The sequence below is a fragment of the Equus quagga genome, chromosome 7, assembly GCF_021613505.1.
Source record: "Equus quagga isolate Etosha38 chromosome 7, UCLA_HA_Equagga_1.0, whole genome shotgun sequence".
NCBI lineage: Eukaryota > Metazoa > Chordata > Mammalia > Perissodactyla > Equidae > Equus > Equus quagga.
This window is the reverse complement of record NC_060273.1, coordinates 77,415,840-77,441,515: the sequence shown is the minus strand read 5'-3', so window position 1 is coordinate 77,441,515 and position 25,676 is coordinate 77,415,840. Positions and strand designations below refer to the sequence as shown.

The following is a 25,676-nucleotide window of genomic DNA, read 5'->3' as shown; positions in this document are numbered from 1 at the left end:
GCTTCAGAATAAAACCCAAATGCCCTAGCATGGCCTAGAAAGCTACGCATGATCTGGCCCCTGCTGATGTTTCCTACTTCAGCTCGTTCTCTTCTGCTCCCCACTCACTGTGCTTTGGCCACTCCAGCCTCCTTGCTGTTCCCCCAACAGGCTAAAGTCTCTTCCCACTGCAGAACCTTCATGCCTGCTGCTTTCCCTCTCCAGAAGCGCCTTCTCCCAGCACACGCCACACGTCTGGCTTCTTACCCTTAAGTTTCAACTCTTCACAGAGGCCTCCCCTGTCCACACAGCCTAAAGGCCACCTCCACCATCACTCTCAAGAACATCACTTTGGTTTAGTTTCTTCACAGCACTGAATTCGTTTGTGGGTATTTTCTTTTCTTTTCTTTTTTTTTTTTGAAGATTTTATTTTTAGGGACCGGCCCGGTGGCACAGCCATTAAGTTCGCACCTTCTGCTTCTCAGCGGCCCTCGGTTCGCCGGTTCACATCCTGGGTGCGGACATGGCACTGCTTGGCAAAAAGCCATGCTGTGGTAGGTGTCCCATGTATAAAGTAGAGGAAGATGGGCATGGATGTTAGCTCAAGGCCAGTCTTCCTCAGCAAAAAGAGGAGGATTGGCAGTAGTTAGCTCAGGGCTAATCTTCCTCAAAAAAAAAAAGATTTTATTTTTATTTTATTTTTTCCTTCTTCTCGCCAAAGTCCCCCAGTACATAGTTCTGTATTTTAGTTGTGAGTCCTTCTAGTTGTGGCACGTGGGATGCTGCCTGCCCCTGCACAGCCCGACGAGCGGCACTAGGTCCGTGCCCAGGATCTGAACCTGGGAAACTCTGGGCCGCCAAAGTAGAGCATACGAGCCCAACCACTCAGCCACAGGGCCAGCCCGTGTTTTCTGTTCCCCCTCTACAGTGGAAGCTCCATAAAAGCAGAAGCCCCATCTGTTTTGTTCATACTAGATCCCCAGGACCTGGAACCAATTAGGTACTCAATACATATTTGTTGAATGAATGAATGGATGAACGTATGAGTGAATAAAAGAATGGTAGCCTTTTGGTTCCAAGATTTATTAACAATGACCCATCCTTTTGGCTCCTCTTTGCCTCAGCTCCCAACCCCAATCAACCTCCCCACTCCAGGACTCCACTGTAGTCCCTGAATATAGGGGTAGGATGGACTTAGAGATCATTCAGATCTTAGGCTTCCAAATCCTTTTTTTCTTTAATGCAGTAAAACCATTCTGTTAAAACCCCAACTCTCTCACAGAACCCCTACCTATCAAATATATAAAGCAGGAGTTGCCATTGTCGGGAAATATGTGGGGCTTACAGCTCTGAGAGACAGTCTGACTTCACTGCTCTCCTTATTTCAGTTACCTCATGGTACAGATAAGTGAGCGGAGGCTCACTCTCTGGGCAGGACACAGCCTCCAGAGCCCTCAGTCCTGTGCTCCTTCCACACTATCACTGGATTCTGGAGTCTTTTCAGCCAGAGCAGAGGAAGCTCCTAGCCATGTCTGCCATGTTGAGAACTCGGGTCTTTTGGTTCCCTACTCCCTCAGACTCGTCCCAGGGTCATGTGAGGGGCTGGCTGGAGGGTGGACTGGAAGGGCAGGGAGGTTGGGTGGGGAAGCCAGGCATCTGTGTTGCAAGGCCATTGGGGCTTGGGGCCTGGGGGCTGGAGGACTGGGAGGGGCTGCCCGGGCCTGTGGTGGTTTCTCCCTTCCTCAGGATGAGGCTACTGAGCTCCTGGAGCAGCTGCTCCTCCAGGGACCCATGTGCCTGGGGGCTGCCTTTGGAAGGGGGGCCTGGAGGGGGCTCAGGTGGCCTCTCCTCCTGGCCCAGGGTGCCTGGCTTGGAGAGAAGGGGTTGATCAAAGGACCTCTGGCTGGCAAGGGAGGTCTCTGGCTTGGCTGTCCGCTCCCGAATGGTGGAAAAGGAGGTGGAGGTGTCCTTGGTAAGCTCGGGGAAGGCCCCCACTTCCTCGTACACTGGCTCTTCATACACAGGTTCCTCCAGTTCCTCTTGCTCCTCCACAGACCCCTGGGATGACTTCATTGGCTGGATGGGAATGGGGTGGCAGGAAGCAGGCACAGCATTAGAGTTATCAGATTACTAATCACTCACATTTATTGAGCTCGTCCTCTCAGCCAGATGCTGCAAAATACTTTGCATGTATGATATCAAAACAACACTGTACAGTGGGTTACACTGCAGGTGAATGAACTGAGGCACAGAGGGGTTAAGTAGTTTGCCCAAGATCACACAGAGAGTAAATGGTAGAGCTGGGGCTTGAACCCAGGTCTGTCTGACTCCAAAATGCACTCACTTAACCACTTTGCTTCTATTTCTCAGATCCTGAGGTCACTTCCCCCTTTTCTCACCACATCCTACCATCCCTCATTTTCCTCATTCTTTCTGACCTGAACACTCACTCACTTGCTCTTTCTCTCTCTCGTCTCCCTCTCTCTTCTCTCTCTCTCTCTCTCTCACACACACACACACACACACACACACACACACACGCCGATGGCCTGCATCAGGACAAATTCAGAAAGCACACAGGTTCAGGCAGCACAGAGGAACACAGGGCTGACAGGCACACAGCTGGAGCAGGCACAGTACTCACAAAGAACATGGACAGGGTCCTCCGGTTGTGAAGTCGCCGCTAGGCAGAGGTGGGGTGGGGGTGAGGGGAGGAGAAACACAGAGACACAGTGAGGCCTGGCAACAGGAGCCAGGGGTGGGGAGTGGGGGCACAGAGAAGGCAGAGGGGGGCACCAGGCTGGCAGGCACACCACTCCCTCCTACAGTGTGGCAAGGGCACTGGCAGGGACCAGGAGGGTTGGGGCAGGCGGGGGGACCTCACCAGTGTCTGATTGGCCGAGAGGAGGGTGGCCCCACTGTCATCCCCACGGATGGGCAGCAAAGGCATGGTGCCAAACTTCTGACGGGCGAGGTCAGAGGAGGATCGGCGTCGTAAGACCACTGGCTGCTCGTCGTCATGCTGGAGAGAGGGTGAGGATTGGCACAGGAGGGTTTGGGAGGTGCTGAGGGGTAGAGCTGGGACCACAGACCTAACCCTCAGCCCTCTCCTTCCACTCACCTGAGCTTTGAGGATGCTCGTGGTCCAGTCCCACATCTCATCCTCATCAGTGCAGGACAGGTAGCTGGGGGTGATCAGAGAGGAATTAGCAGGAGTGGAGGGGTCACAGCTATAGGGATGGAGGATAGAAAAAGTGAAGAGATAGAGGATGGCAGCAGGGTTGGGTCAGAGGAAAAGCCAGGCTGGGAGGTACTCACAGGTGCATCTTCTCCAGTATCAACGTGAAGCCCCACCTAGAAGCACAGGAGAATAGTGATGGGGTGATCAGAAAGGCCAGAGGGGTGATGGCAGGAAGGCCCTAGAAGTGTGGGCTGGGGAAGAAAACTCACGGTGTCGGAGGCTTTAATTTCTTGCGGATTCCGAGGTAGACCTTGGCACCTTCCAAAGGCCACTCCCGTTCTGGTTTAGAGCTCTGAGAACATGAAGGGAGTCAGTGAGGTTGAGAGGTGAGAGAAGGATCACGTTTAATGAGGTCGTGAAGTCAGGGAAGCATTTGACTTCTCACTAAGGTCAAAGGGCCAGGAAAGCAATGAGATTGATGAGAGTATGGGCTGTGGAGCGAGAGGGTCTGTGCAGTCATGGCTCCTCCCACATAGCCCCCAAGCATCCCTCCCCGCTGGCCACAGAGCCCCACCTTCTTCTCCTTGAGCAGCAGCAGGCAGCGGCCACGCACCAGAAAGAACCGCTCCTGGAAGCGGTTTCCCAGCAAACGGGATGGCTCCTCCCGACACCGCAACAGCCCCACCCTCGGGCTCTCTCGCCGGATACCTGGCATAAATGGGCAGTGCTAGGTGGAGCGTCCTGGGGGAGAAGCTGGGGGTGGGGGTGCTGGGCTGAAGAAGGAAGCTCACCTGTGAAGAGGCACCCGGCCTGGGCCAGGGAGACTTTTCTCAGGAGCAGGGAGGCTGAGCAGGGCTCTGGGAGCTGGCACCATTGTAGGGCCTGCTCTAGGACCCTTTCCTTGGGGTGCAGAGGCCGCTCTAAGAAGCAAGGTGGGGGTGGGTATCAAATAGAAATCCACAGCCTGGAGCCCCCAATTGCTCTCCCACCAGCCATTCATTCATTCATCCATTCCACCATCTAGCCACAGACATTTACTTTAGCACTGACTCTCTGCCAGGTACTGTGCTGGCCCTTGGGGTACAGTGGTGAGCATCAAACACAGGGCCTGCCTTCACATAGCCCGCAGCCTAGTCAGGAAGCAGAGAGTAACAGAGAAGTCAACAAGATAATTAAAGACAAATAATTAAGAAACAATAAGAAGCTGAGAGAGAATAATGGCAGTTACTGAGATAGGGTGATCAGGGGAGGCCTTTCAGAGGAGGCATTTGGAGATGAGACTTAGAGGCCTGAAGGATTAGGAAGAACAAGCCATGCTAAGATCAGAAGGAAGAAGATTTCAGGTATGACAAGATGCAAGAACAAAGGCCCTAAGTTAGGTAAGATGTGGTTGAGGAACTAAACAGCCAGAGTGACTGGGGCAAAGAGAATGAGTTATGCGAGATGAGGTCCAAGAAATCAGCAAGGGCCAGACATTCAGGGTCTTGTGGGCCATAACAAGGAATTTTATTTTAAGTCCAATGAGAAGCCATGAAAGGTTTTAACCATGGAAATGGCACGATCTGATTTCTGCTTGAAATGTTCATTTGGCTGCTGTGGGGAAAACGGACTGTCAGAAGGCAAGAATGGAACACTGGCCAACTATTCTCTTTCTGGGACCGAATATTTTAGTGGTTGACGTTGGGGATCAGAAAGATAATGGTGACTTTGACCAGGGTGGTGGCAATGGTGGAGATGGAGAGAAGTGATAGATTCCAATAGAATCTACAGGACTAGTTGTTTGGGCTGGGTATGAAGATGAAGGAAAGAGAGGAGTCCTAGAGGACTCGCAAGTTTCTGGCCTTGATAACTGGGTGAATGGTGGTGCCATTGACTGAGTTAGGAAAAACTAGGAAATGGCCTGGGCTTTTTGTTAGGGGAGGAGGTTGGGAATTGAGTTTGGTCTTAGACGTTTTAAATTTGAGATGCTCATGAGATGTACAAGTGGAGGTGTCAAGTAGGCACTTGGATATGTGAGCCTGGAATTCAGAGTAGAAGTCTGGGCCAGAGATAAAAATCTGGTGGCCAGCTTATTAATGACATTTAAAGCCAGGGGAATGGATGAGCTCATCCAAGGAGAAATGTAGACAGAGAAAAGAAAAGCATCCAGGATTTGAGCCCTGGGTCCCTCCAACATTTGGAATCTGGGCAAAAGAGGAAGAGAAGCCTCCTGTGAGGTGGAAGGGAAACCAAGGGTTTGTAGGGTCCATGAAAGCCAAGAGAAGAGAGAGTATTGAAAAAGAAGGAGTGGCCAACTGTATGGAATGTCCACTCACGTGCAACGTCCTCACATGAGGACAGTGTCTACTGTATTTGTCATTGGTGACTTTGACCCCCCACCACATGTACACACACACAGTCATACTTACCAAGCTCCCCATGCTCAAGAATCTCAAATGTCATCCACAAGTCTGTCCCAGCGGCCGTCCCCCGCATCTCCAGTACCTGGTTAGTCAGCTCCTCGGCAGTCAGTGTTGGGGACACCTGGGGTCAGGACAAAAGCAGAGAACTCATGCCGATCAGGCCATTAACCCTGCCCTCCATCCTCCCATCTCTGCTCCTGTCCCCTCAGGACTGACCTTTAGGGTGACACAGTTGTCTGGGAGCTGTTGCTCTATATAAACCTCCATGATGAGGTCTCCAGCCTGGGACAGCTGAGGGGAGGGGTAAAGAAGTCAGGAGGACACAGAGGATGCAAAGAGTCAAGGACTCCTCATGTTGCCTCATAAATGCTTCCCCCACACAGAAGTCTCCTCCCAACCCTCACCCCCAAGGTCGCTCAGGCCCTTAAAAGGGAGAACTCCAGGACTGGTGGGACCCCAAGGCTGCACAGGTGCTTCCCAAGGCAGAGCAGCTTACTGCTTGGGGGTCAGGTTTGGAGTCAGACTGTCTGGGCTCCAACTCTGCCCTCACTACAGAATGACCTTGAATAAGTGACCCTCCAAGACTCAGTTTCTTTATTTGAAAAAACTGGGACTACCTCCTTCCTGGAGTTATGTGCTGCTAACGTGAGAGGACAGGTGCTTGGACTGTAATGAGTCCTCAGCCGTCTGCCACTGTATTTAGTATGATTACAGTAATCTCACCTCGCTGTCTGCCTTAGCTAACTCTTCCTTGGATGGCTTACATGTGGAACTGAGGTTGTCTGCCACCATTTAGTGATGACAAATCCTCATGGTGGAATAAATGGAGCAAATCTTAAACCAAAGCCCCCTCCCCCAAACATTCCCCTCCTTGGGTTTCTCCTGTGTCCCGGAAAGCTGAGGGCCAGTGTCCAGAAGCAGAAGGTTAGCTTCCTATCTTGATGTCCCCTGCTGGCCCACTCAGGAGTCTGGAGTCAGGACAAGTTACCTGCACATCCTTCCAGGTGGTGATAAGACTGACCTCCAAGTCAATCTGAGCTACCTGGTCAGAGTCGATCTGTGGAAGAGCCAAGAGGGCGTGTGTGGGCGCGCGTCGGGGGTGCGGGGTGGGAGTGCTAGGAAAGGAGGGAAGCAGGGAGAGATATGCAAGATCAGAGCACCCGTATGAGAGGGTTTGAGACCAGAAGAGCTAAGAACCAGTGGGGCAAGGATGTTAGGAGCAAAGTTATGGGAGGGAGGGGCCCAGGGCTCTGGGAGATAGTTTCTGATGCAGAGGTGAGCAGGATCCAGAGTCCAGGAAGAGGGACTGTAGGTCCGTGGTCACGAGAGCTTACATCAAAGACAGAGATGTAGCCGTCGATGAGCTCCTGCAGCACCCGCACCTCGTGCTCCCCTCGCCCGTCTGTCTGGAACACGCTAGGTGCAAACAGCAAGGCCAGGTTCCTCGTGCACATCTGGTTTAGAGCCGCACACTTCTGCACCCTGCAGAGGGGTGTGAAGGGCATGAGGAATGCAGTTTGTGCTCACCCGTTCATCAACCCATCCATTCATTCAGTAAACACTTACCAAGCCCTACTGTATGCCAGGCCCTGGGCTAAGCCCTTGGGATACAGCAGTGAGTGAGACACAAGCCTCAAGGAGCTCCCAATCCAGGGGAGAGACAGATGAGCAGTGGGTGATTTAAAATAAAGTAGGGGTCAGCAAACTTTTTAGGTAAAGGGACAAATAGTAAACATTTTAGGCTTGCAGGCCATACAGTGTCTGTCATAACTCCTCAGTTCTGCTGTTATAGTATGAAAGGAGCCATAGAAAATATCTAAATGAATGGGCATGGCTTTACATTTTATGTATAACACTTCATTTGCAAAAACAAGCAAGGGCTGGATTTGGCCCACAGGCCATCATTGGCCAGCCCCTGTGACAGGGTATAATCAGTACAGCATAGCCGGGCTTCCCCCCAGAATCACTTGGAGACCCGTCTCCCCAGCAGACTGGTTAAGGAGGATCTGCATCTTATTCTTCTGTGTCTCCTACATCGAATCCTTTGCCTGGCATAGAATAATAAAATGAAATAATATTGATTGCTCACTATTTCTGAATGCTGACTACATACGTACCAGGTGCTGTAGTAAGAATTTCACAAAGATTATCTGATTTAACTTTCACGTAACCTATGAGGTGGGTACTATTCATTACACCATCTTCCTCTTTCAAATAAGGAAACTGAGGCTCAGAGAGAGCAAAGAACTTATCCAAAGTCACACGCTAGACTAGTGGAGGCAGATCAAGGCCTAGGTCTGTCTGACCCCAAAGCCCTCACTGTGAATCTTTACGCTGTGACACCTTCACTTAAAAACTGTTTGTGGGGTGAATGAATGAATGTAAGCACAGGGGTTGGACAGAGGTGATGAAGGGTCAGTGAGGGAGCCTGCAAGAGGCCTGGCTATACTGACCGATAGAGATGCCCGATGAGGGTGGCCAATGTGCGGCGGTTGACCCTCGGCAGGCAGCCAATCACTTCTTTGTATTTCTCCAGCCTCTGATTCTTCTGGGGCAGCTCTGGGGTGGAATGGGGGAGGGTTGGAGAGGATTGGAGAAGGGAGGGTGGGGCGATTTTTAGAGGAAAAAACCCAGGATGGACGGGTCTCTGCCCCCTTCCCACCTTCCCTGAACTAAGTCCCTGGGGATCCTCGCAGGGAGAGTGGGGGGTGGGAATGCTGGGGAGAGGGGCTGCCCAATCCCACATGAGAGCTTCAGGGATTCTGTTGGGGTGGGTGGGGTTCCTGGGTGGGCCTTGGTTGCCTGTGAGGAGTTCTTAAGGATCTTGGGAGTACCGGCAGCCTCCCTCCAGCGAGGCAGCAACCGTGCAGAGGTCACAGGGTCATCGAGCTCTCGAAAGAAGCGCTTGAGGGTGTCAGTGACATCCTCCACAAAGTGCTCCCCTGGTCGGAGCTTCACTGACCGGGCATCCCGCCGGAAGTCCGCCAGGAGCCGCAGGCTGCGGGCACGGGCGCCCCCTTTCCGGTATACGCCCTCCAGCCGGAGCCCTGAGAACAGCCAGCATATCAGCTCACCACTACCCAAAGACTCCCACCACCTGCCCAGCATCCCACCCATGACCCCCCGACATGGTATGTGGCTACTGGGGGGTAGAGGGGTCAGAGAGAAGGAAATCTTCCTCCATGGTCTTGCTTCTCAGGTCCCTGCTCAAGTCCTCATCTTCAGACTGTGCATCCCTCACAGCCCCATCACTCACAGCAGCCCCCATCACTCTCTGTCTCCTCACCTCTTTTACTTTTAAATAGCACTCTCTGAAAACACCTTACAGGTCCTCCTTATTTGCAGATCATCATATTTACAAATTCACCTACTTGCTAAAATCAATGTGTGTGGCACTTTTTCAGTCATGTGTGAACATGCACAGAGCAGAGAAAAATTTGAATTGCCTGATGGATATGTTCCCAGCTAAGGCCTCATACGGTAAACAAATGTTCTTTTCAGATTTACAGCCACATTTTTTGTATTCTTGTGCTTTTTTTGGTGATTTCACTGTTTAAAATGGCCCACAAATGTAGCGCTGAAGTGCTGTCTAATGTTCCTAAGAACAAGAAGGCTGTGACGTGCCTTATGGGGAAAATATGTATGTCAAATAAGCGTCTTTCAGGCGTGAGTTACAGTGCTGCTGGCTGCGGGTTCAAAGTTAATGAATCAACAATATATATTAAATAAAGTGTCTTTAAACAGAAACACACATAAAATAAGATTATGTATTGATCAGTGGATGAAAATGCGATCAGAGGGTTCCAAGAACCTAACCCTGTATTTCCACAGGGGCAACGATTTAGTATGCATTGATTCAGTGATTGCAGTGGCCTTATAGAATAGAACTACCACGAATAATGAGGACCGAACTTGTTTTCTTATTTATTACCCATCTCTCCCACTAGTCTCTGAGCTTCATAGAACCTTCCTGTTCATTGCCATATCCCTCGAGTCTGGCACATGGGAGCAGCTCAGTAAATATCTGTTGAATGAAGGGTAGTGGTGCGAGGACTGTGGAGGAGCGGGTATGAACACCCATACTCTTCCTCCAGGGCTTTTCCCTGGGCCTCTGACTTCATTCCTCCTCTGAACACGAGGGAGGCTGAGAAAGGGCAGAGGTCTAGTGAGTGGGGAAGTCACTGCAGGAGGCTACTGCCAAGGCGTGGAGACTGTCATGAGCCCCTGACTACACAGTGTCCAGGTTGTAAGCACAGCTATTTGTAGGTTCGTGGATGTGCCTTTTCCCCCTTACTCCCCTCCTTAGTGTTGTGTGAATTTTCCTTCCCAAGAGTCCAGCCTTCTAATGGGGGTTTGCTGGGGAGATAGAATCCACTTGATCCTTACTGAGGCTGGAGAATAAAGCAGAGGTCAAAAACTCACAAAGAATTCTGAGAGCCACTTGCATAGCTGATCCTTTATGCCTTGAAAACCTCCCACACAGAATAATTGTGCTGAAACCTTCAAGGATGTGGCTGCACAGCTTGGCTCTGGCCTCGTGGCTGCCCCCTCTTTGTTCTCTACGGCTCGACATCTCCAGTCACATTGCAGTGCCATGCTCTCTCCATGCCCACGCCCCAGTGACTGCTACCCTGGAACACTTACTACCTGCCAGGTCCTGCGCTAAATGCTTTACATGTGTTATCTTATTATCACAACTATCCTGGAAGATGAGGACTGTTAATAGCCCCATCTTACAGATGAGGAACTGAGGCTCAGAATGGTAAAGCAGCTTGCCAAGGGTCATACAGCCAGTTGCCCTCAGGCTGCAGTCTCTGGAGGCAAAGGTCTTGCAGGGAGATCACCCCCTTGGCTGCATTCATGTTCCCCATCCCCCGCTGGCTCAGTATTGGCCAGTACCCACTCACCATGCTGGGTGACAAAACTGATGCAGGCATCAACGATAATGGGGATGTCACCCCGGCTCATCTGCTGCTCCTGCAGCCCTGTGCCGCCCCCACCAGCTGCCCCTTCAATGGCCGCACTCCACGCTGAGAAGTCCAGCCGGCCCTCCCCCTGCAGATACAGGGTCCTGAGACCCAGGAAGCCTGAGTCAGAGCCGGCTCCCAGGATCACAAGAACCACACATCTCAGAGCCACCAGCAGAGGGCAGCAACACCCAACCCAGAGGGGCCCCTGAACTAGGGAAGTGACTTTGAGGAAGTGGGCAGTGGTCCAGCAGGCCAAGGTGGAGGATGTGGGCTGGGCTCTAGAAAGGCTGGCCTAGGGTCAAAGGCAGTGGCAGCACTTACCTTCCTGTCTCCACCAGGACCAAATGCTCCTTCTTGTCTGGGGTGTCAGCTGCCGAGACCACACCTGGGAGGAGAATCATCGGACATTATCATCATCATTGTCTTCATCATAGTAACGAATATTTATTAAGTATTTAAGGTATGTAGGTGCCAGGCTAGGAGCCTTACGAAAAATGCTGCATTAAATCCTATGAAGTACCTACTATTATCCCCATTTTACAGGTGACACATTAAAGCTCAGAAGGTTAAATAACTTGCCTCAGATTACTTGCTATAAAATGACAGCGCTGAGCTTGAACTCAGGTCTCTTGTCTCCAAAGCCCTAGGAACATTATCCTACACTGTTCCTCTTTTAGGAGGAAGTGAGAATACCCAGGCCCCTCTCCCAGTCCCCAACCAGCAAGTGACTCCAAATAATGATACCAACAATAACATTTATAACATATAACATTTATTGAACACTTACAAGATGCCTCCTTCCAGGCTCTGTGATAAGTGTTTTACACGTATTGCCTTATTTGGAACTCACTACAACTCTATTATTGTGCCCATTGTAAAGATGAGGAAACTAAGGCACAGAGAGGTTAAGTAACTTGTCCAAATTTACAGCTAGGAAGTGATGGAACTGGAGATCTAAAACTGGGCAGTATGACTCCAGAGCTTGTGCCGGAATCCTCTGTGTTCTGCTGTTTCCCATAGGGACCCCCAAATAGATGAAGGTCCACGACCCCCTACCATGGCCACCCTTCGTCCAAGTCCCCACCACTGCTCACTGATCTCCTGTAGCCGCCGCAGATGCACCATGTCCTCAGGGGCTGGGGGGCCAGGACCCGGTGCCGGACACAGGAAGAGGTGGTCACCACGAAGAAGTCCGAACCCTGACAGCCAGAGGCCAGGGGCCAGGGCTGTATGAGATGGGGACCGCAGCCACAGGCGGCCCAGCCGAAGCAGCCCGGGGCCCAACAGCTGGTGACAGCTCAGCGGGGAGAACCACTGTGAGGAGGATGAGGACATAGAGAGGAGGACGGGGAAAGAGACAAGAGGTGGGGGAGAGACATAAGAGTGAGAGGGACAGAGAAGGGCAGTGAAAGACATGAAGAGAAAGCAGAAGAAAGAGGAATGAAAAGGGATGGGGAGAGAGCAAAGGAAGGACCCAAGGAAAAGACAAGAGATGACGGAAAAAGACAGGAAGAAAATTAGATTCAATTTGCTCCAGCCAACACACAGAAGACCCCTGTGTGGCAGCCTCAGGCCCTTAATTGGGATGTAGGGGTGGGAAAGAACGGGTAACCAAAAATGCTATAACCCAAGCATCATGATGCCCTGGGAGGTCCCACCACCAGAGGGAGCCGAGGAGAGGCTTCACCGAGAATGGAGTGTTTGAGATGGACCTCAAAGAAATGCTTCTCAAACCACCTGTGGTCATGGAACAGGGAGTTTTTTCTTTTCTTTTTTTTTAAAAAAAATTTCCAATCTCCTCACTAACTAATATAAAAACCAATAAAAATGAATTACTAGAAAAATGAAATGAAAAAAAGAAAGACATACATAATATAAGCCCCCAATTTTTATAGTTAGATTCCACACGAGATCACTGTCAAATTGCTAGGAAAGATTCTAAATGCTGACTGTCAACTTCTGTACTGATCCTGTCACCGGCCATGACAAAGAGTCCATGGGCCAGTATGGTGTCACAGTCTGCAGACCACACTTTGGGCAGCACTGCCTTAAAGGATGGGCTAGATTTTGGGGAAGGAATAAGAGGAGACTTGGACCCGGCTGGGGAGGCCACGATAGAGCCCTTAAAGGATATGGAGACAATTTCTTGGTGTGAGGAGTTATGGGAGAACCAGGAGAGTGAGGTCAGAAGCCAGAGGAGTTGAGCATTTCCTACAGAGGAGTGTCAGATGCTGCAGAGATGGGAAGTCACTGGCCACCCGCAGGGTAGCAGCTCAGAAGAGTACAGCAGAGGAGGGCAGCTGCAAGGGGGAAGGAGGAACTGCAGGCTGCCAGGGCACACGACTTTCTGAGAAGTTGTCGGGAGGGCGCCAGGGTGATGAGCTGAAGGTGGAGCAGGGCTGAGGGAAAAGCTGTTTAAGGATGAGAGTGACTGTCATCATCATCACAATTACTATTTCAACACCCACAGATGGAGGGCTTGCTGTGTGCCAGGCAGTGTGGGCCTCACATGTCACTTGATCCTCAGCCCTAGGGGGTGGGTCTTTTACACCCACTCTACCCATATGGAAAAGCTCACAAGGCAGAGAGTTGGAGGACTCAAATCCCAGGATATCTGACTCCAGGGCCTGAACTTTTAATTCCAGGGAGAGGGTGCAGGATGGAGAGAGACTGGCTTGCCTGGGAATGGAGAAGCTGGGACAGATGAAGGCAGCTTTGCCTCTGGACCTGGAGAACTGGGGGGTTGGGTAGCGGGAGTCAGAGGCAGCCTCTCTGTGGGAAGAGACCCAGCACAGTGAGGTTTGGGCCGTGAGCTTTGGCGAAAGAGGCCTGATTTTTGGTCCTGTGCTCTGCTGCCTCCTAGCTCTGTGACCTTGACCAAGTGACTTCATAACCTCCGAGACTCAGTTTCTTTATGTGTGAAATATTACTAATCCTTACCTCTGAGGGCTGTAAAAATGAAATGAGATATTGAGTGGGCAGTGCTCAACACAGGGCCTGGCATAGAATAAGTACTCAGTCAACTTTAGCTGTTAGTGGAAGGGGTGGGAGTGACTGTAGGAATAAGATAAGACAGGATGGGGGCTAGTGGGGACAGGGAACCCTGAGCTGTCAGGGAGGGGTCTCGGCTCTCTCACCTTGCCCAGGGCACTGATCCAGGCCTCCAGACTGTCAGCTCCATCTGTGCCAAAATGCTGGATCCTCCCTCCAGTGAGGATGAGCTCAAAGGAAAAGGGAAACCTGGAGAGAAGGTGAGGTCAGGGAGGACAATGAGGGCCAGTGAGGGGGCTTCTGAGTTGAGATCAGGAAAGAAAAAGGGGGAGCTCAGTGAGCTTGGGGGCTGTTACCTGTCGAGGTCACCTGGGTCAGCAGGTGGCGGGCTCACACCCAAACATACAACATCCTGGGGCTGGATGAGGCTGAGGGGTTCAGGGCTGCTTTCTGACACAAACATTTCCAGAGCCGCTCCCAGCACACACCACATTCGGGGGGGGAGCTAAGGGGGAAAGGGATGGTCAACAGGCAGAAGATCTCTGTCCCCACTGTCCGAATTCCCATTATCAGATATTTATCTATGCCAAGTCCGCTGCCTATGTATGATCTCATGTAATCTTCACAACAATTCTATGTGGTGAGTATTATATTCACTCCTGTCTTGCAGATGGGGAAAGCTCAGAGTTTGAGTAGCTTACCCAAGTCACATGGGTAGGAAGTAACAGAGCTGGGATTTGACCCCAACAGTCTGGCCTCAAAGCACAGGCTCTTTTTTTTTCTTTCTTTTTTTCTCCCCAAAGCCCCCCGGTACATAGTTGTATATTCTTCATTGTGGGTCCTTCTAGTTGTGGCACGTGGGACGCTGCCTCAGCATGGTTTGATGAGCAGTGCCATGTCCGCGCCCAGGATTTGAACCAACGAAACACTGGGCCGCCTGCAGCGGAGCGCGAGAACTTAACCACTTGGCCACGGGGCCAGCCCCAAAGCACAGGGTCTTAACTATCATCCATAGCTGCCACCTGGCATGGTCCCTCTTTTACCCCCTGCATCCAGCCCACCCCAGGGCATGGCCCCACTTTTCCATGCCAGCCCTCTCCTCCCTGTCCCTCTGTGGTACATTCACTCCCATCCCAGTTTCTAACCCTGTCTTTTCCCATCCCTTGGCTCCCTCCTTACCATCCCGGCCCCTGCGAGGGGGTGGGGGTCCAGCTTTGTTGCTGATGGGACCACAGTACAGGAAGCTGCTATAAGTGGCAGGCACCACCACTTCATTGTACACACCAGGGGAGGGGTCTGCAAGGGGAAGGAGAAGTGGTCAGGACAGGCCAGTGCAATGCGATAGCTCAAACCCCTTGGGGAAGAGATCGAATCGAGGAAGACAGTGGGACTCAATTCCACTGGCAGCATGGCCAGGTAGAGCCAGTGGGGCTGGACCCCTCACTACCCATATTAGAAAAGAGGGTGAGATGAGGCCCCTAACCCAGCCCTTGCCCACTGCCTCTCCCTACCAGCTGGCCAATGGGCCAGTCAGCTTCTGGTGGGGGCCTCAGAGCATGGGCCTTCCTGTAAGTGTCTCAGGCCCTTTGGCCTGACTCCTGGAGACCACCCTCTTTAAGATGACCATCTCTATGATCAGACTGCCCCCAGGGAGATGCAACCTGGCCTAGAGGTTGACCCTGTCAGGGGCAGATCAGCACCAACACCTCAAACATCCAGATCTACCCCAGGCAGTGATCATCGTTAGTTATTTCATGACATCAGGAAATTGGCCCCAGAGGGTTGGGAAACCTCCCAGGCTGGGCCATTGAGATGGGCTGGGTGGGGGGTAATTTGCATCCCTGGAAGAACCAGGGCACAGGTTGGGGCTGAGAATTCTTGAGGAAGAGAGAGGAGGCATGTGCGGGGATTACCTGGGGGCAGGAGACCAGGGAAGCTGCCATCAAGGGCTGAGGGGGACCAGGACTCCTCACCATCGACACAGAGGAGCTGGGTCATGTTCTTCAGCAGGTTGGGTCCTGCCACAGCCGCACACAGTGCCTGCAGGGAGGGAAGAGTCTCCGTCAGCCCCGGAACCTTTGGAGACAGTCCTGTGGTCACCAAAATAGCCCTCTGCCCCAAGTCTAAGCACTTCAACTCAGAAACTGCTTCTCCCTACCATCAACCCCAACCTGTCCCTCCTACCTGGAGAAGCTGGCTATGATCTGGATACAGAGGATGGGGCTTCCGGAAGAGACCCAGCCGGTATTTCCGGGAGATGAACTCTCCCCGGGGGCCAGGGGTTGTATCTGGATGCAGCCCCTCACCTGGGGGTAGTGCCCCTGCCCAGAAGCGGTTGGCGCGATCATTTCCCAGGACAATGAACAACTGCAGGAAGAAGGGGCAGAGGCCAGTGACAGGAACTCAAGAGTTTCCAGACATTCCAATCCTGTCCCCAAGCTGGACCCAAGGCCTTCTTTTGGGTGCTCTCCTTCCATCCCCCCACTTTCTCCCTCTTCAGACTCCTTACCTGCACTATCTCATTACTCCAGACACTTGTGTCCAGCTTCAGGCTCTGCACCTTGGAGATACCAGAACCCAGAGCACGGTGCTGACCTGTTAGGGTGTGAGGCACATATGGCATGGGTACCTCAGCCCCCCGCCCCAGTCCCTCTCCCGTTCCCCGTGTCAGCTGAAGGTCTAGCCCTCACCTGCACACTGCTTGCAGATGACCACCCCCAGGTTGACAGCAGCCCAGTCTGGGCGGGAGGCCCCACAGTCTGCACAGTGCCGGTTTGCCCGATTGGACCAGATCTTCTCAGCCACCTCGTAGTCAGACAGGGTCTCGGTTACTGCTTCCTGCAGAGCAGCTGCCCAGCTCTGCCGAGCCCCCCCAGACTCGGCCGTGAAGCTGAGGGGTGGACAGCCAGGCCGTGGGCATGGACACACCCCCTACCTGTCCCATCCCACTAGCCATTCCTGCAGGAGTCACCAAGGCCACACCTGGGCCATCCCAGACCCTCCTGACATCCTTGACCCTGCTCAGTGGCGTCCCATCCATGCACACCCACTGACATCCTACTGAGGAGGCCTCTAGTCCTCTGCAGCCCTGTGCCTCCCTCAAGAGTCTCTCCCCAAGCCTTGCCTCCTGCCAGTCTGGGCCCCACCTGAAGCAGCGATGGGGTGTGAGCAGGTCAAAGCTGCGACTCTTGGTCTCCCGGACACTGCAGCCTTGCAGTTCAATGAAGCAGATCCCGATGCCCAGAGAGAAGGCCTGGCAGGGTCGGGGGTAGGCACAGTGAGGCCAGAATGTGCTAGGCCAGGCCCCTCGGCCCCAGCCCAGCCCTCCTCACCTGCTCACTCTTGTACAGTGCCAGCTCTCCAGGGCTCAAGGCAGCAAACACCTTGGCCTTGTGTCCGCGCAGCTCCAGCATGCCCGTGCGGAGGGGTCGGGGCGGCTGGGGGGGCCGGGGGTTGCCCAGGAGGCGCTGCTCCTTCAGGCAGGATTGTAGTGTAGAGCACCATGTGTCCCGCTGAGCTGGTGGGGAACAGGGAAGCACGTCGGCAGGCTGTGTGCTCACACAACCTCCTTGCCCCCACCCTGACCCAGGGGACCCTAGCCCTCACCCTCGCTCTCTGTGCGGAACACAAACACCCTCTGGCCGGTGATGACCTGGAACTTGTTGTCCTTGCTGCCACGTGTCATCTCAATGGCAGTCAGAGGGATCACCCCCTTGGGGAAGGGATCCTGGAGAGACAGCCCAATGACCCATGGGGACAGGAACTTGGGCCAGCACTAACTTTTAATGAGATCAGCACTCATTTCACGAGCAGTGGGGTACACTGCTAACCTCGCTACTTTAGTTGCGGACATCAGTCATGTGGTGACCCCCACCATCCTTCCAATCTTGAACCCTCTCAACCCTCCCTCTGCCTCTCCCCCCACCCTATGTGGCATGTCCTTGATCCCCACCTTATCGCTGCCGAAGTACATCAGACTCCTCCCGTTGAACTGCACAAAGCGCCTCTGAAAGACGTAGTTTCTGGGAAAGGGAGCGGCCAAGGTCAGTGCATGGTGGGGGCTGCATCTGGGGGGCTCCAAGGATCTGGGGGTACTTGAGACCTGAGCCCCCTCACCGCCCAGCCTCCCTGCCCTCCCTCCCTTTCCCTTCCCAGCAGCCCCACCCCTGAGGGGAGAGCTTGTCTAGCCAGCCACTGAGCAGAGGTGTGGGGCGGTCTGCCGTGGAGGAGAAGCTGGCATAGGGTGAAATGAGGTCATCGCTGTTCTCCTCTGTGTCCAGGGTGGGCAGCGAGAGGGTGGAGTCCCCGGGCAGCTCAAGGCTGGCATAGCCAGCATCCTCCCGTGCCTCTAGATCTTGCCTGCTGAGCCTTGCGGAGGCCAAGACAGAGAGGAGCACACATTAGACCCAGCTCCTTGGACATCCCCACCCACAGCTCCTAATAGAATGCCTGGCAGACACTGGATCTGCTTTCCAAACAGGGGAATAGGGAGGTTGGGAACCCAAAAGATTAGCCTGGAGCTTCTTCCCCCAGCACACTTGGACTTTTCATTTGGAAAATTTCAGTCCCTCTCCTCTGCCATTAGTATTACTTGGTAGAAAGGTTGGGGAGGGGTGTGTAGATGGTTCCCTGCCACAGGTGCCCACATCTAATCAATAATCAAAATTATTGGTTCTTTCTCCAAAAAGTTCTTGACTTTCTTTCCCTGTACCAAGTTCCCATCAGTTCTCACTGGGAGACTGAACTGCCTGTCACCTGTTTCCATGCTTGCCCTCCCTCCCCCATCCATTCTCCCACTGCCCCAGAGAGCTCTTTCAAAACTGCAGATGACGTCATTTCACTCCCAGGCATGAAACTCTGCAATAACTTCCCATTTGCACTTAGGATAAATCCAAACTCCTTACCATGGGCTGCAAGACCTTGTACAATTAGACCCATGGCTACTCCCTGACCTCATCTTTATCTGTCTCCCCCTTGCTCACCACAGTCTAGCCACATTCTCTTCCCCTTTTTAGAGCCGTTGCACATGCTCTTCCCTCTTCCTAGAACGTGCTTCCGTGAGCTGCTTTTTCTCATCCCTCAGGTCTTTGCTTATGCCATCTTCTCAGAAAGTCCTCTATTATTAGCTATCGCTTTCCAGTGGTTCTTAACCTCAGCAGCACAAAACCACTTGGGAAACTTAAAAATACCAGTATACGGGCCCCAGACCAGACACTTAAATTTGAACTTGCTGGGAGTGGGGCCCAGACATCTGTGGTTTTAAAAGTTCCCCAGCTTGTAGCGCAGCTAAGGTTGAGAATCACTACTCTACCTGATTTGTTTCCTACTTCACTGAGAAATTGAAACAATCAGACAAGAACCCCCACAGACTCCCAGCGCCTCACCTACTCAATTTCACACATACTCTGCCTTCCTCCTGTTACTATAATAAACACCCCTGTCTACAGCCAGTCCGTCCTCGGTGCACTTGATCGTATTCCTCTCACCTACACAAGGACATCGCTCCAGACTTTCTCCCCTCTCTCTCCCCTACATCAGCTAATTTTCCCTCTCTACCAGATCATTCCTATTCACCTATAAACATACATAACATTCCATCCTATAAAAAACCCTTTCTGGACTCCACTTCCACTATCAACCACTCCAACTTTCTGTTCTTCTTTGCAGAAAAACTCCTCAAAAATGTTGTCTATATATTTCCAACTCCTTTCCTGTTCTCTCTTGAGCCCACTCTGATCAAGCTTTCATATCCCCCACTTGTTAAGGTCCCCAGTGACCTCCACATTGCCAATTCCAGAGGTCAACTCTCAGTCTTCATCTTACTTGACGTGTCAGCAGCATTGACACAGCTGACCTCTCCCTTCTCCTTATACACTGTCTTCACTTGGCTCCTATGACATCACCTCCTCCTGATTTTCCTTCTCCTTCACTAGCCATTTCTTTTCAGCTTGTTCTGCTGATTCTTCCTCTTCTCCCAAACCTCCTGATATTGGAGTGTTCCAGGACACTGATCTTGGCCCTCTGCTCTATCAACACTCACTCACAGCGACATACACCCATCTAAATGCCAACAACTCACAAATCTAGAGCTGAAGCTCAGACCCGCTGAGGATGACCTGTTTGTCACCTCTTCTTGGGTATATAATATACACCTCAGATTCAACACATCCAAAACTGAACTCTTGCTCTAGCCCCACCTCCCTGCTCTACGCACAGCCTCCCCATCTCTGACCACGGCAACTCAGAACAGTACCGTGCAACAGAAGTCAATGTGAAAGCCACATATGTAATTTTAAATTTCCTAGTAGCCACATTAAAAAAGAAACAGGTGAAATTAATTTTAATAACATATTTTATTTAATGCAACACACCCCAAACATTAACATTTTAGTACGTAATCAATATAAAAAATTTTAAGATAATTTATATCTATGTCTTACATTCATCCCGTATTGCTTTTGTCATACTCAGTCTTTGAAATGTGGTATTTGTTTTATAGTTACAGCATATCTCACTCCAGACTAGCCACATTTCATGTGTTCAGTAGTCACATGTGGCTAGGGGCTACCACATTGGACAGTGCAGGCTCAGGCTGAAACCCTTGAAGTCATTCTTGACTCATCTTTTCTCTCACACCCCAATTTTCTAGACCAGTTTACCTTCAAAATATACCAAAATCCAACCACTTCTCACCATCTCCACTACCATCCATCTAGTCTGAGATGTCTCACCTAGATTACTGGATTACTGCAAGAACCCCCTAACTGGTCTCCGCGTCTGCTTTTGCTGCCTATAGACCATTCCAAACAGCAACCAGAGGCATTCTTTTTTTTTTTTGAGGAAGATTAGCCGTGCACTAACATCTGCTGCCAATCCTCCTCTCTTTGCTGAGGAAGACTGACCCTGAGCTAACATCTGTGCCCATCTTCCTCCACTTTATATGTGGGATGCCTGCCACAGCATGGCTTGCCAAGCGGTGCCATGACCGCACCCGGGATCCGAATCAGCAAACCCCGGGCCACCAAAGCGGAATGTGGGAACTTAACCACTGCACTACCGGGCCGGCACCCAGAGGCATTCTTAAACCAGAAGTCAAAACCTTCCATGGGCTTCCCATTTCACTCAGAGTAAAAGCAAAAGTCCCTACAAGGTCCTGCCCCATCTGGCCCCTTTTACCTTTGGCCTCTTTTACCTCCGATGTTGTCTCCTCCCACCTCTCCCACCTCTCCCTCCCTGGCCCACTCTGCTCCAGCTCCGCTGGCCTTGGGCTCGTCACCGCTCCTGGATCCCCCTGGACACACGGCCTCCTTGGAGCCTCTATTCTGGCCACTCCCCCTGCCTGGGACGCTCTTCTCCCAGACGTCATCATGGCTGCCTCCCTCCCTCCCTTCAGGTTTTTGCTCAAATGTCATCTTCTTCACACTCTGGCAACTCTTTTTTTCTTTTGTTTTTAAAGATTGGCACCTGAGTGAACATCTGTTGCCAATCTTCTTTTTTTTCTTTCTTCTTCTTCTCCCCAAAGCCCCCCCAGTACATAGTTGTATATTCTAGTTGTAGGTCCTTCTGGTTGTGCTATGTGGGACGCTACCTCAACATGGCCTGACGAGTGGTGCCATGTCTGCGCCCAGGATCCGAACCAGGGAAACCCTGGGCTGCTGAAGCACAGTGCACGAACTTAACCACTCAGCCACGGGACCGGCCCCCACTCTGGCAACTCTTAATGAAAACTTGCAGTCCACTCCCTGCCTCACTCCATCCCAGCCCTCTTACCCTACTCTATTTTTTTCCATGACACTTAACACCTTTTAACATAGGATGTAACTTTTTAGTATATCTATTGTTAATTGACTACCTCCCCACGAGGGCAGGGATTTCTGATCTATCCCAAGTATCTACAACAATATCTGGCATGCAATAGGTGCTCAATAAAGATTTGTTAAATGAAAGAGTGAAAAGCACTTCTCCCTATTTTAAATTATATATTCATTTGTTTGTCTACTCTTTTATTTCCTGTCTGTCCCACTGAATCACGAGCTGCCTGAGGTGGGACTGGGTCTGTTATCTTTGTCCTGTATCTTGAGTACCTGGCTGGCACACGGTGGACACATTTGATGTGTGTGTGCACACACACACACGTGATGAATAACTGAATACGTGGCCGCCACCAGCTCAACTGTTCCTCAAGCTTCCACTCTTCCTGCCATCACCATCCTGACTACTCACCTGTGTTCAGCCCTGTCCTGAGAGACACCTCTGCCTTCTCTTCTGTCAGGGGCCCCTGGGACCCCAACAGGCTGGACACCATAGTACAGGCAACCAGGATCCATGATGTGCACTGGCAGGGGCAGGAATGGGGGAGACAGGGAAGAAGAGATCAGCTGGAAGTGTCTGAGGTCCTGAGGGTCAGTCCCTCTCCCTGAACCCATGATAATCCACCTACCTGTGCCCGTTGTGGGCCTGAGGGCAGGGGTAGGGGCAGCTGTCTGGGAGATATCCGGGGCCCTGAGGAGAAAGGTCTAGTGGTCATTAGGAAGAGAAGAGGAAGGACAAGCCCTCATGCTCTGCTCCCCCCTGCCCCTCCTCACCATTGAATTCCCAGGGACCCAACCCACTCACATGTCCTGAGCTGTCTGTGCCCCGCCTCTTAAGTCCAGGCCGAAGTAGATGGCATTGGGCATCATCTCCACAGTAGTCAAGGCTGAAGGCTGCTCAGAGGAGGATGTGGGAAGAGGAGGGGACCTCGGGCTGGACTCTGGGCTCCTGGACACTTCTGGTCTCCCAAGAGCGGGGCTCAACCCAGGCCTCTGGGTGGCGGTGGGCCCACTGAGCCCACCAAATACAGTCCTGGGCTTAGGCACAGGCTTGGGGAGCTGGGGTTGGGGGCCTGTGCTTGGGGATGGTTCCATGGCACTATCCAGTTGGGGGTCCGGGGAGCCCTCTGCTGCGCCCGCCTGCAGCAGGCGTAGAATGCGTTTCCGGTGCCCTGTGGCGCTGATGCCCAACTGCCTCAGCTCCTCGTGGCCCAGGCCCCGGGCTGCACCCGCTGTAGCCAGGCCGTGCCGCCGGAACGTGTCTGCATACTGCTCCAGGTGCACCGTGGCCAGCCACACAGCGATGTCCAGGTCCTGAGGGGCAGCCATGGGGGCTCAGGCCATTGCTGGGGGGAGGGGCAGGGTGAAGGGAGGGCTCAGGCTGAGATTCCCCCTCCCTGTCCCAAAGTCTGAGGCCTGGAAAGGGGGTACCAGACTCCAGTCTTCTTCCAAAGAAAAATGACTAGAGGCCTGCCATCTGGAGGCAGAGCCATCCCAGAACATTAGAAAGGGCTTTCTCATTATAGGAGAACCCCTTCATTTGCAGATGAGTGAACTGAGGCCCAGAGAGGGGAAGAGGCTTGCCCCAGGCTCACAGCAAGTCAGTGGTAGCGTTGGCCCCCAAGCTCCTGCCCACCCTGGGTCTGGGTCAAAGTTCTGCCTCTGCGTTACTGCACACTCAGCTAAGTAAGCATGGGACAAGATGCTGGAACCCCACAGGGGCAGGGTGAAGGGGGGTGGTAGGGAGGAGGGGGCCCATGATGTGGCCTGATCCTGCTGTGGCATAAGGTGGGAACAGGGGCAGCTGTAGCACAGGAGGAGGGAGGGGGTACAGATCCCCCTCCCACTGGTTTCCAGAGCTGAGGTACAGGCGGGCCTTCCTAATCCTGGTTATTCCCAGTTCCTCCTCCCCTTCCACCTATTGTCTCTGCTCAGACTTCCTTCCTGTCCCTCCAGCCCTGGCCCCCCCACATCCTGCCTGCCTTGGTCAGGCTTCCAAGAAAGCCCTAACTAGTCCCAGCATGGGGGGTCTAGGCCTTGGGCAGAGACCACTTGGGCAGTGGGGACGGGGTGGAGAACTGGGGGCCGGAGAGATGAGGGTCCAGAGGCCAGGGTATTCCAGGGTCTTCACTCTCCACCCACCTCAGCATCTTCACACACATCTGTGCACATGTGAGCACCCAGCCCCCCTACAGGGACTCAGCAGGGTGAAATGACATTCTCCTACCTCTGCTTCCTCCAAGCCTTCCTTTTATCTGCCAACACCCTTGGGCTCAGGTCTCTCATGCTCTGTCCCATTACGCCAGCCTGACCCTGACCTTGCTCTATTCCCTGGACCTATCTCTAATTCTGTCTCCCCTGAATTTTGTCTCTGCCCTGTCCCTGTCTCTACCTCACTCCATCTCTGTCTACACCTCTAAATCCATCTCTGTCTGTCTCCTTGTTTAGCTCTCTGTCATTAAGCCTCTCCTTGCCTCAGTCTCCAATTTTAACTAGTTTTTAGTTGTATCCATATCTCTGGCCACCTCTCACTCTACGTTTCTGTCTCTCCGTCTCTGCCTGTACGCTCTCTCCCTCTTTCAGCTCTCTCCCTCTTTCAGCTCTCTCCGTTTCTCTCCTAAGGGGCCCTAACCAGCACTCCCCCGCACCCCAGCATCAGTTCTGGCCTCTCTGTCTCTCTGCGGCTGGGCCCCATCCCCATGCTAGGGCCCCGGTGCTGTGCCTCCGGCCCTGACTCAGAGACCAGTTTCCCGGTGACTCAGGCCTGGCCCGAGGGCACGGGACTAGGAACCAGGAGGTGCGTCGAGCAGGAGTGCTGGGGGCGGGCCGGGCAGTGCGGGGCAGCTCGGGCTGCGACGAGGGAGGGGGGATGGAGGGAGGGGGCAGAGGCCGGGCAACCAGAGGGAGGGGCGGGTCGTGGCAAGGAGGGGGAAGGGAAAGGGGAGAGGGAGGCCGCCGGCGCGGAGGGGGTCTGGGATCCCACGAAGGCCCACGAGGAGGTGATGGGGAGGAGTCTGGGAAGCCGGGGCCCGGGGCGCAGGGGTCCTCACCTCACTACGCGGCCGCCGTCCGCTCCGCGGTGCCCGCCTCGCCAGCCGAGTCTCCGGGTCCCGCCGCGCCGGCCCCGCCTCCTCTCAGCCCTCCCCCGACGGGACCAGCCCCGCCCCGCCCGGTCCGTTCCCTCCTTGGGGCCCCGGCCACTCCTTGTGCAAGCGCCGGCCTTCAAAATGTTTGGGCTCCTTACCCAACCACGGAGCTTATCTCGCGGCTTGGCGCGCTCTGCCCTCTTGGGGGCCGAGAAAGGGACCGGAACACGGCTGGAGGCCGAGACAGCCTTGGAGAGAGGGACAAAGAAGCAGAGACCAGAACAGAGATAGGGACGGGGGGTAGAACGAGAGAGAAAAGGAGAGCGTTGCGGAGGACAGCTTTGCCTCCCCTCCGCTGGTCCCTTCCCGTCCTGCCAAAAGGGGAGACAAAGGGGTGGGGCCCTAAGCCCCCAGGGCACCTCTCCCACGCCCAGCAGGGTGGCTAGACCTTAACACCCTGCGTCTTGGGGGAATGGAAGCCGGCATAAGTCACGGATAGCCGCAGTCTTCCAAGCTGGGGAGCCCTTCAGGAGCCCAGCGATCCGACTTGGGGGAACAGGGCAGAGGCTCAGCAGAGGAGTCCCCATCTGCTTCTCCCTCCCCAAGGGCCCTGCCGAGGTTTCTTCCCCAGGGATGAAGGTCAGCAGGGCAACACCCCTACTCTCAAAGCAGGGTTTGGGGCTGCTTTTTTGGGGATAAGGCTGGCGCCCTACAAGCACAGTAACCCAGCAGCAGCCTGTTCATTCTTGAGAGAAGCCCCTTCTCCCCACCCTCCTACTGAAATTTTTCGCAGGGGGTGAGGGGGGCTCAAGAGAAATGGTCCTCACCCCTCCCTGGATCTTGCCGGCAGCCCCAGTCTTGGAGCCTGTCCCCCAGAGCCTGAGGTACTTCCCTCTCAGACCTGGGCTGGCCTTCAGCTGTATGTGGTGGGGGGGGGGGGGGGGGGGGGGGGGGTGGTGTTGGGTAGCCTGGCCGGCTGTGTTTTCCTGTTTGTATGAGAGGAAGTTGGCTGTGAGTCAGCAGACACAGGAACTGTCAGTAGCTAGGGGAAGACCCCTGCCTCAGGGGAAGGCAAGGGGAATGTAGGGAAGTGGTCCCCATCTCTCCCAGCTGTCCCAGCTTGGAGAGGGACTGCCTATTCAGCTCCTGGAGCCTTTCTCTCAGAGAAAGAGAATGATAATAATAATTAATAATTAAAATGGCCATAATAATAGCTACCAATTATTGAGAGCTGACTATGTCCCAGAACCTGTGCA

The 25,676-nt window shown here is 53.2% G+C and overlaps 1 protein-coding gene across 1 annotated transcript; it reads right to left on the bottom strand.

The window, feature by feature from the left end:
* Window positions 1-1,046: 1,046 nt before the first annotated feature.
* Window positions 1,047-25,270, bottom strand: ARAP3 (ArfGAP with RhoGAP domain, ankyrin repeat and PH domain 3). The gene is made up of 34 exons (XM_046667981.1): window positions 25,248-25,270; window positions 24,385-24,668; window positions 22,140-22,680; window positions 21,964-22,025; window positions 21,747-21,858; window positions 17,688-17,891; window positions 17,476-17,545; window positions 17,130-17,250; window positions 16,856-17,040; window positions 16,670-16,776; window positions 16,214-16,413; window positions 16,033-16,118; window positions 15,708-15,890; window positions 15,437-15,563; window positions 14,692-14,819; window positions 13,880-14,028; window positions 13,670-13,772; window positions 11,627-11,846; window positions 10,854-10,917; window positions 10,470-10,633; window positions 8,397-8,609; window positions 8,016-8,121; window positions 6,897-7,044; window positions 6,551-6,619; window positions 5,779-5,853; window positions 5,569-5,683; window positions 3,952-4,080; window positions 3,735-3,868; window positions 3,430-3,512; window positions 3,298-3,333; window positions 3,101-3,164; window positions 2,864-3,001; window positions 2,624-2,662; window positions 1,047-2,055 (listed from the first exon to the last, which is right to left on the bottom strand). Exons 3-34 carry the CDS (start codon window positions 22,661-22,663, stop codon window positions 1,570-1,572), a joined length of 4,644 nt encoding a protein of 1,547 aa, XP_046523937.1. The 5' UTR covers window positions 22,664-22,680; window positions 24,385-24,668; window positions 25,248-25,270; the 3' UTR covers window positions 1,047-1,569.
* Between the last annotated feature and the right edge of the window lie 406 nt (window positions 25,271-25,676).

Excerpts from the sequence above, each read along its gene's own strand:
- ARAP3 (XM_046667981.1), bottom strand. The coding sequence starts at position 22,663 with ATGGCTGCCCCTCAGGACCTGGACATCGCTGTGTGGCTGGCCACGGTG. Across the intron at positions 10,918-11,626 it reads GCGGCGGCTACAGGAGATCA|GTGTGGTCTCGGCAGCTGAC; the intron begins GTGAGCAGTGGT and ends TTCTCCTCCCAG. Across the intron at positions 2,056-2,623 it reads GGACCCTGTCCATGTTCTTT|CCAATGAAGTCATCCCAGGG; the intron begins GTGAGTACTGTG and ends ATTCCCATCCAG.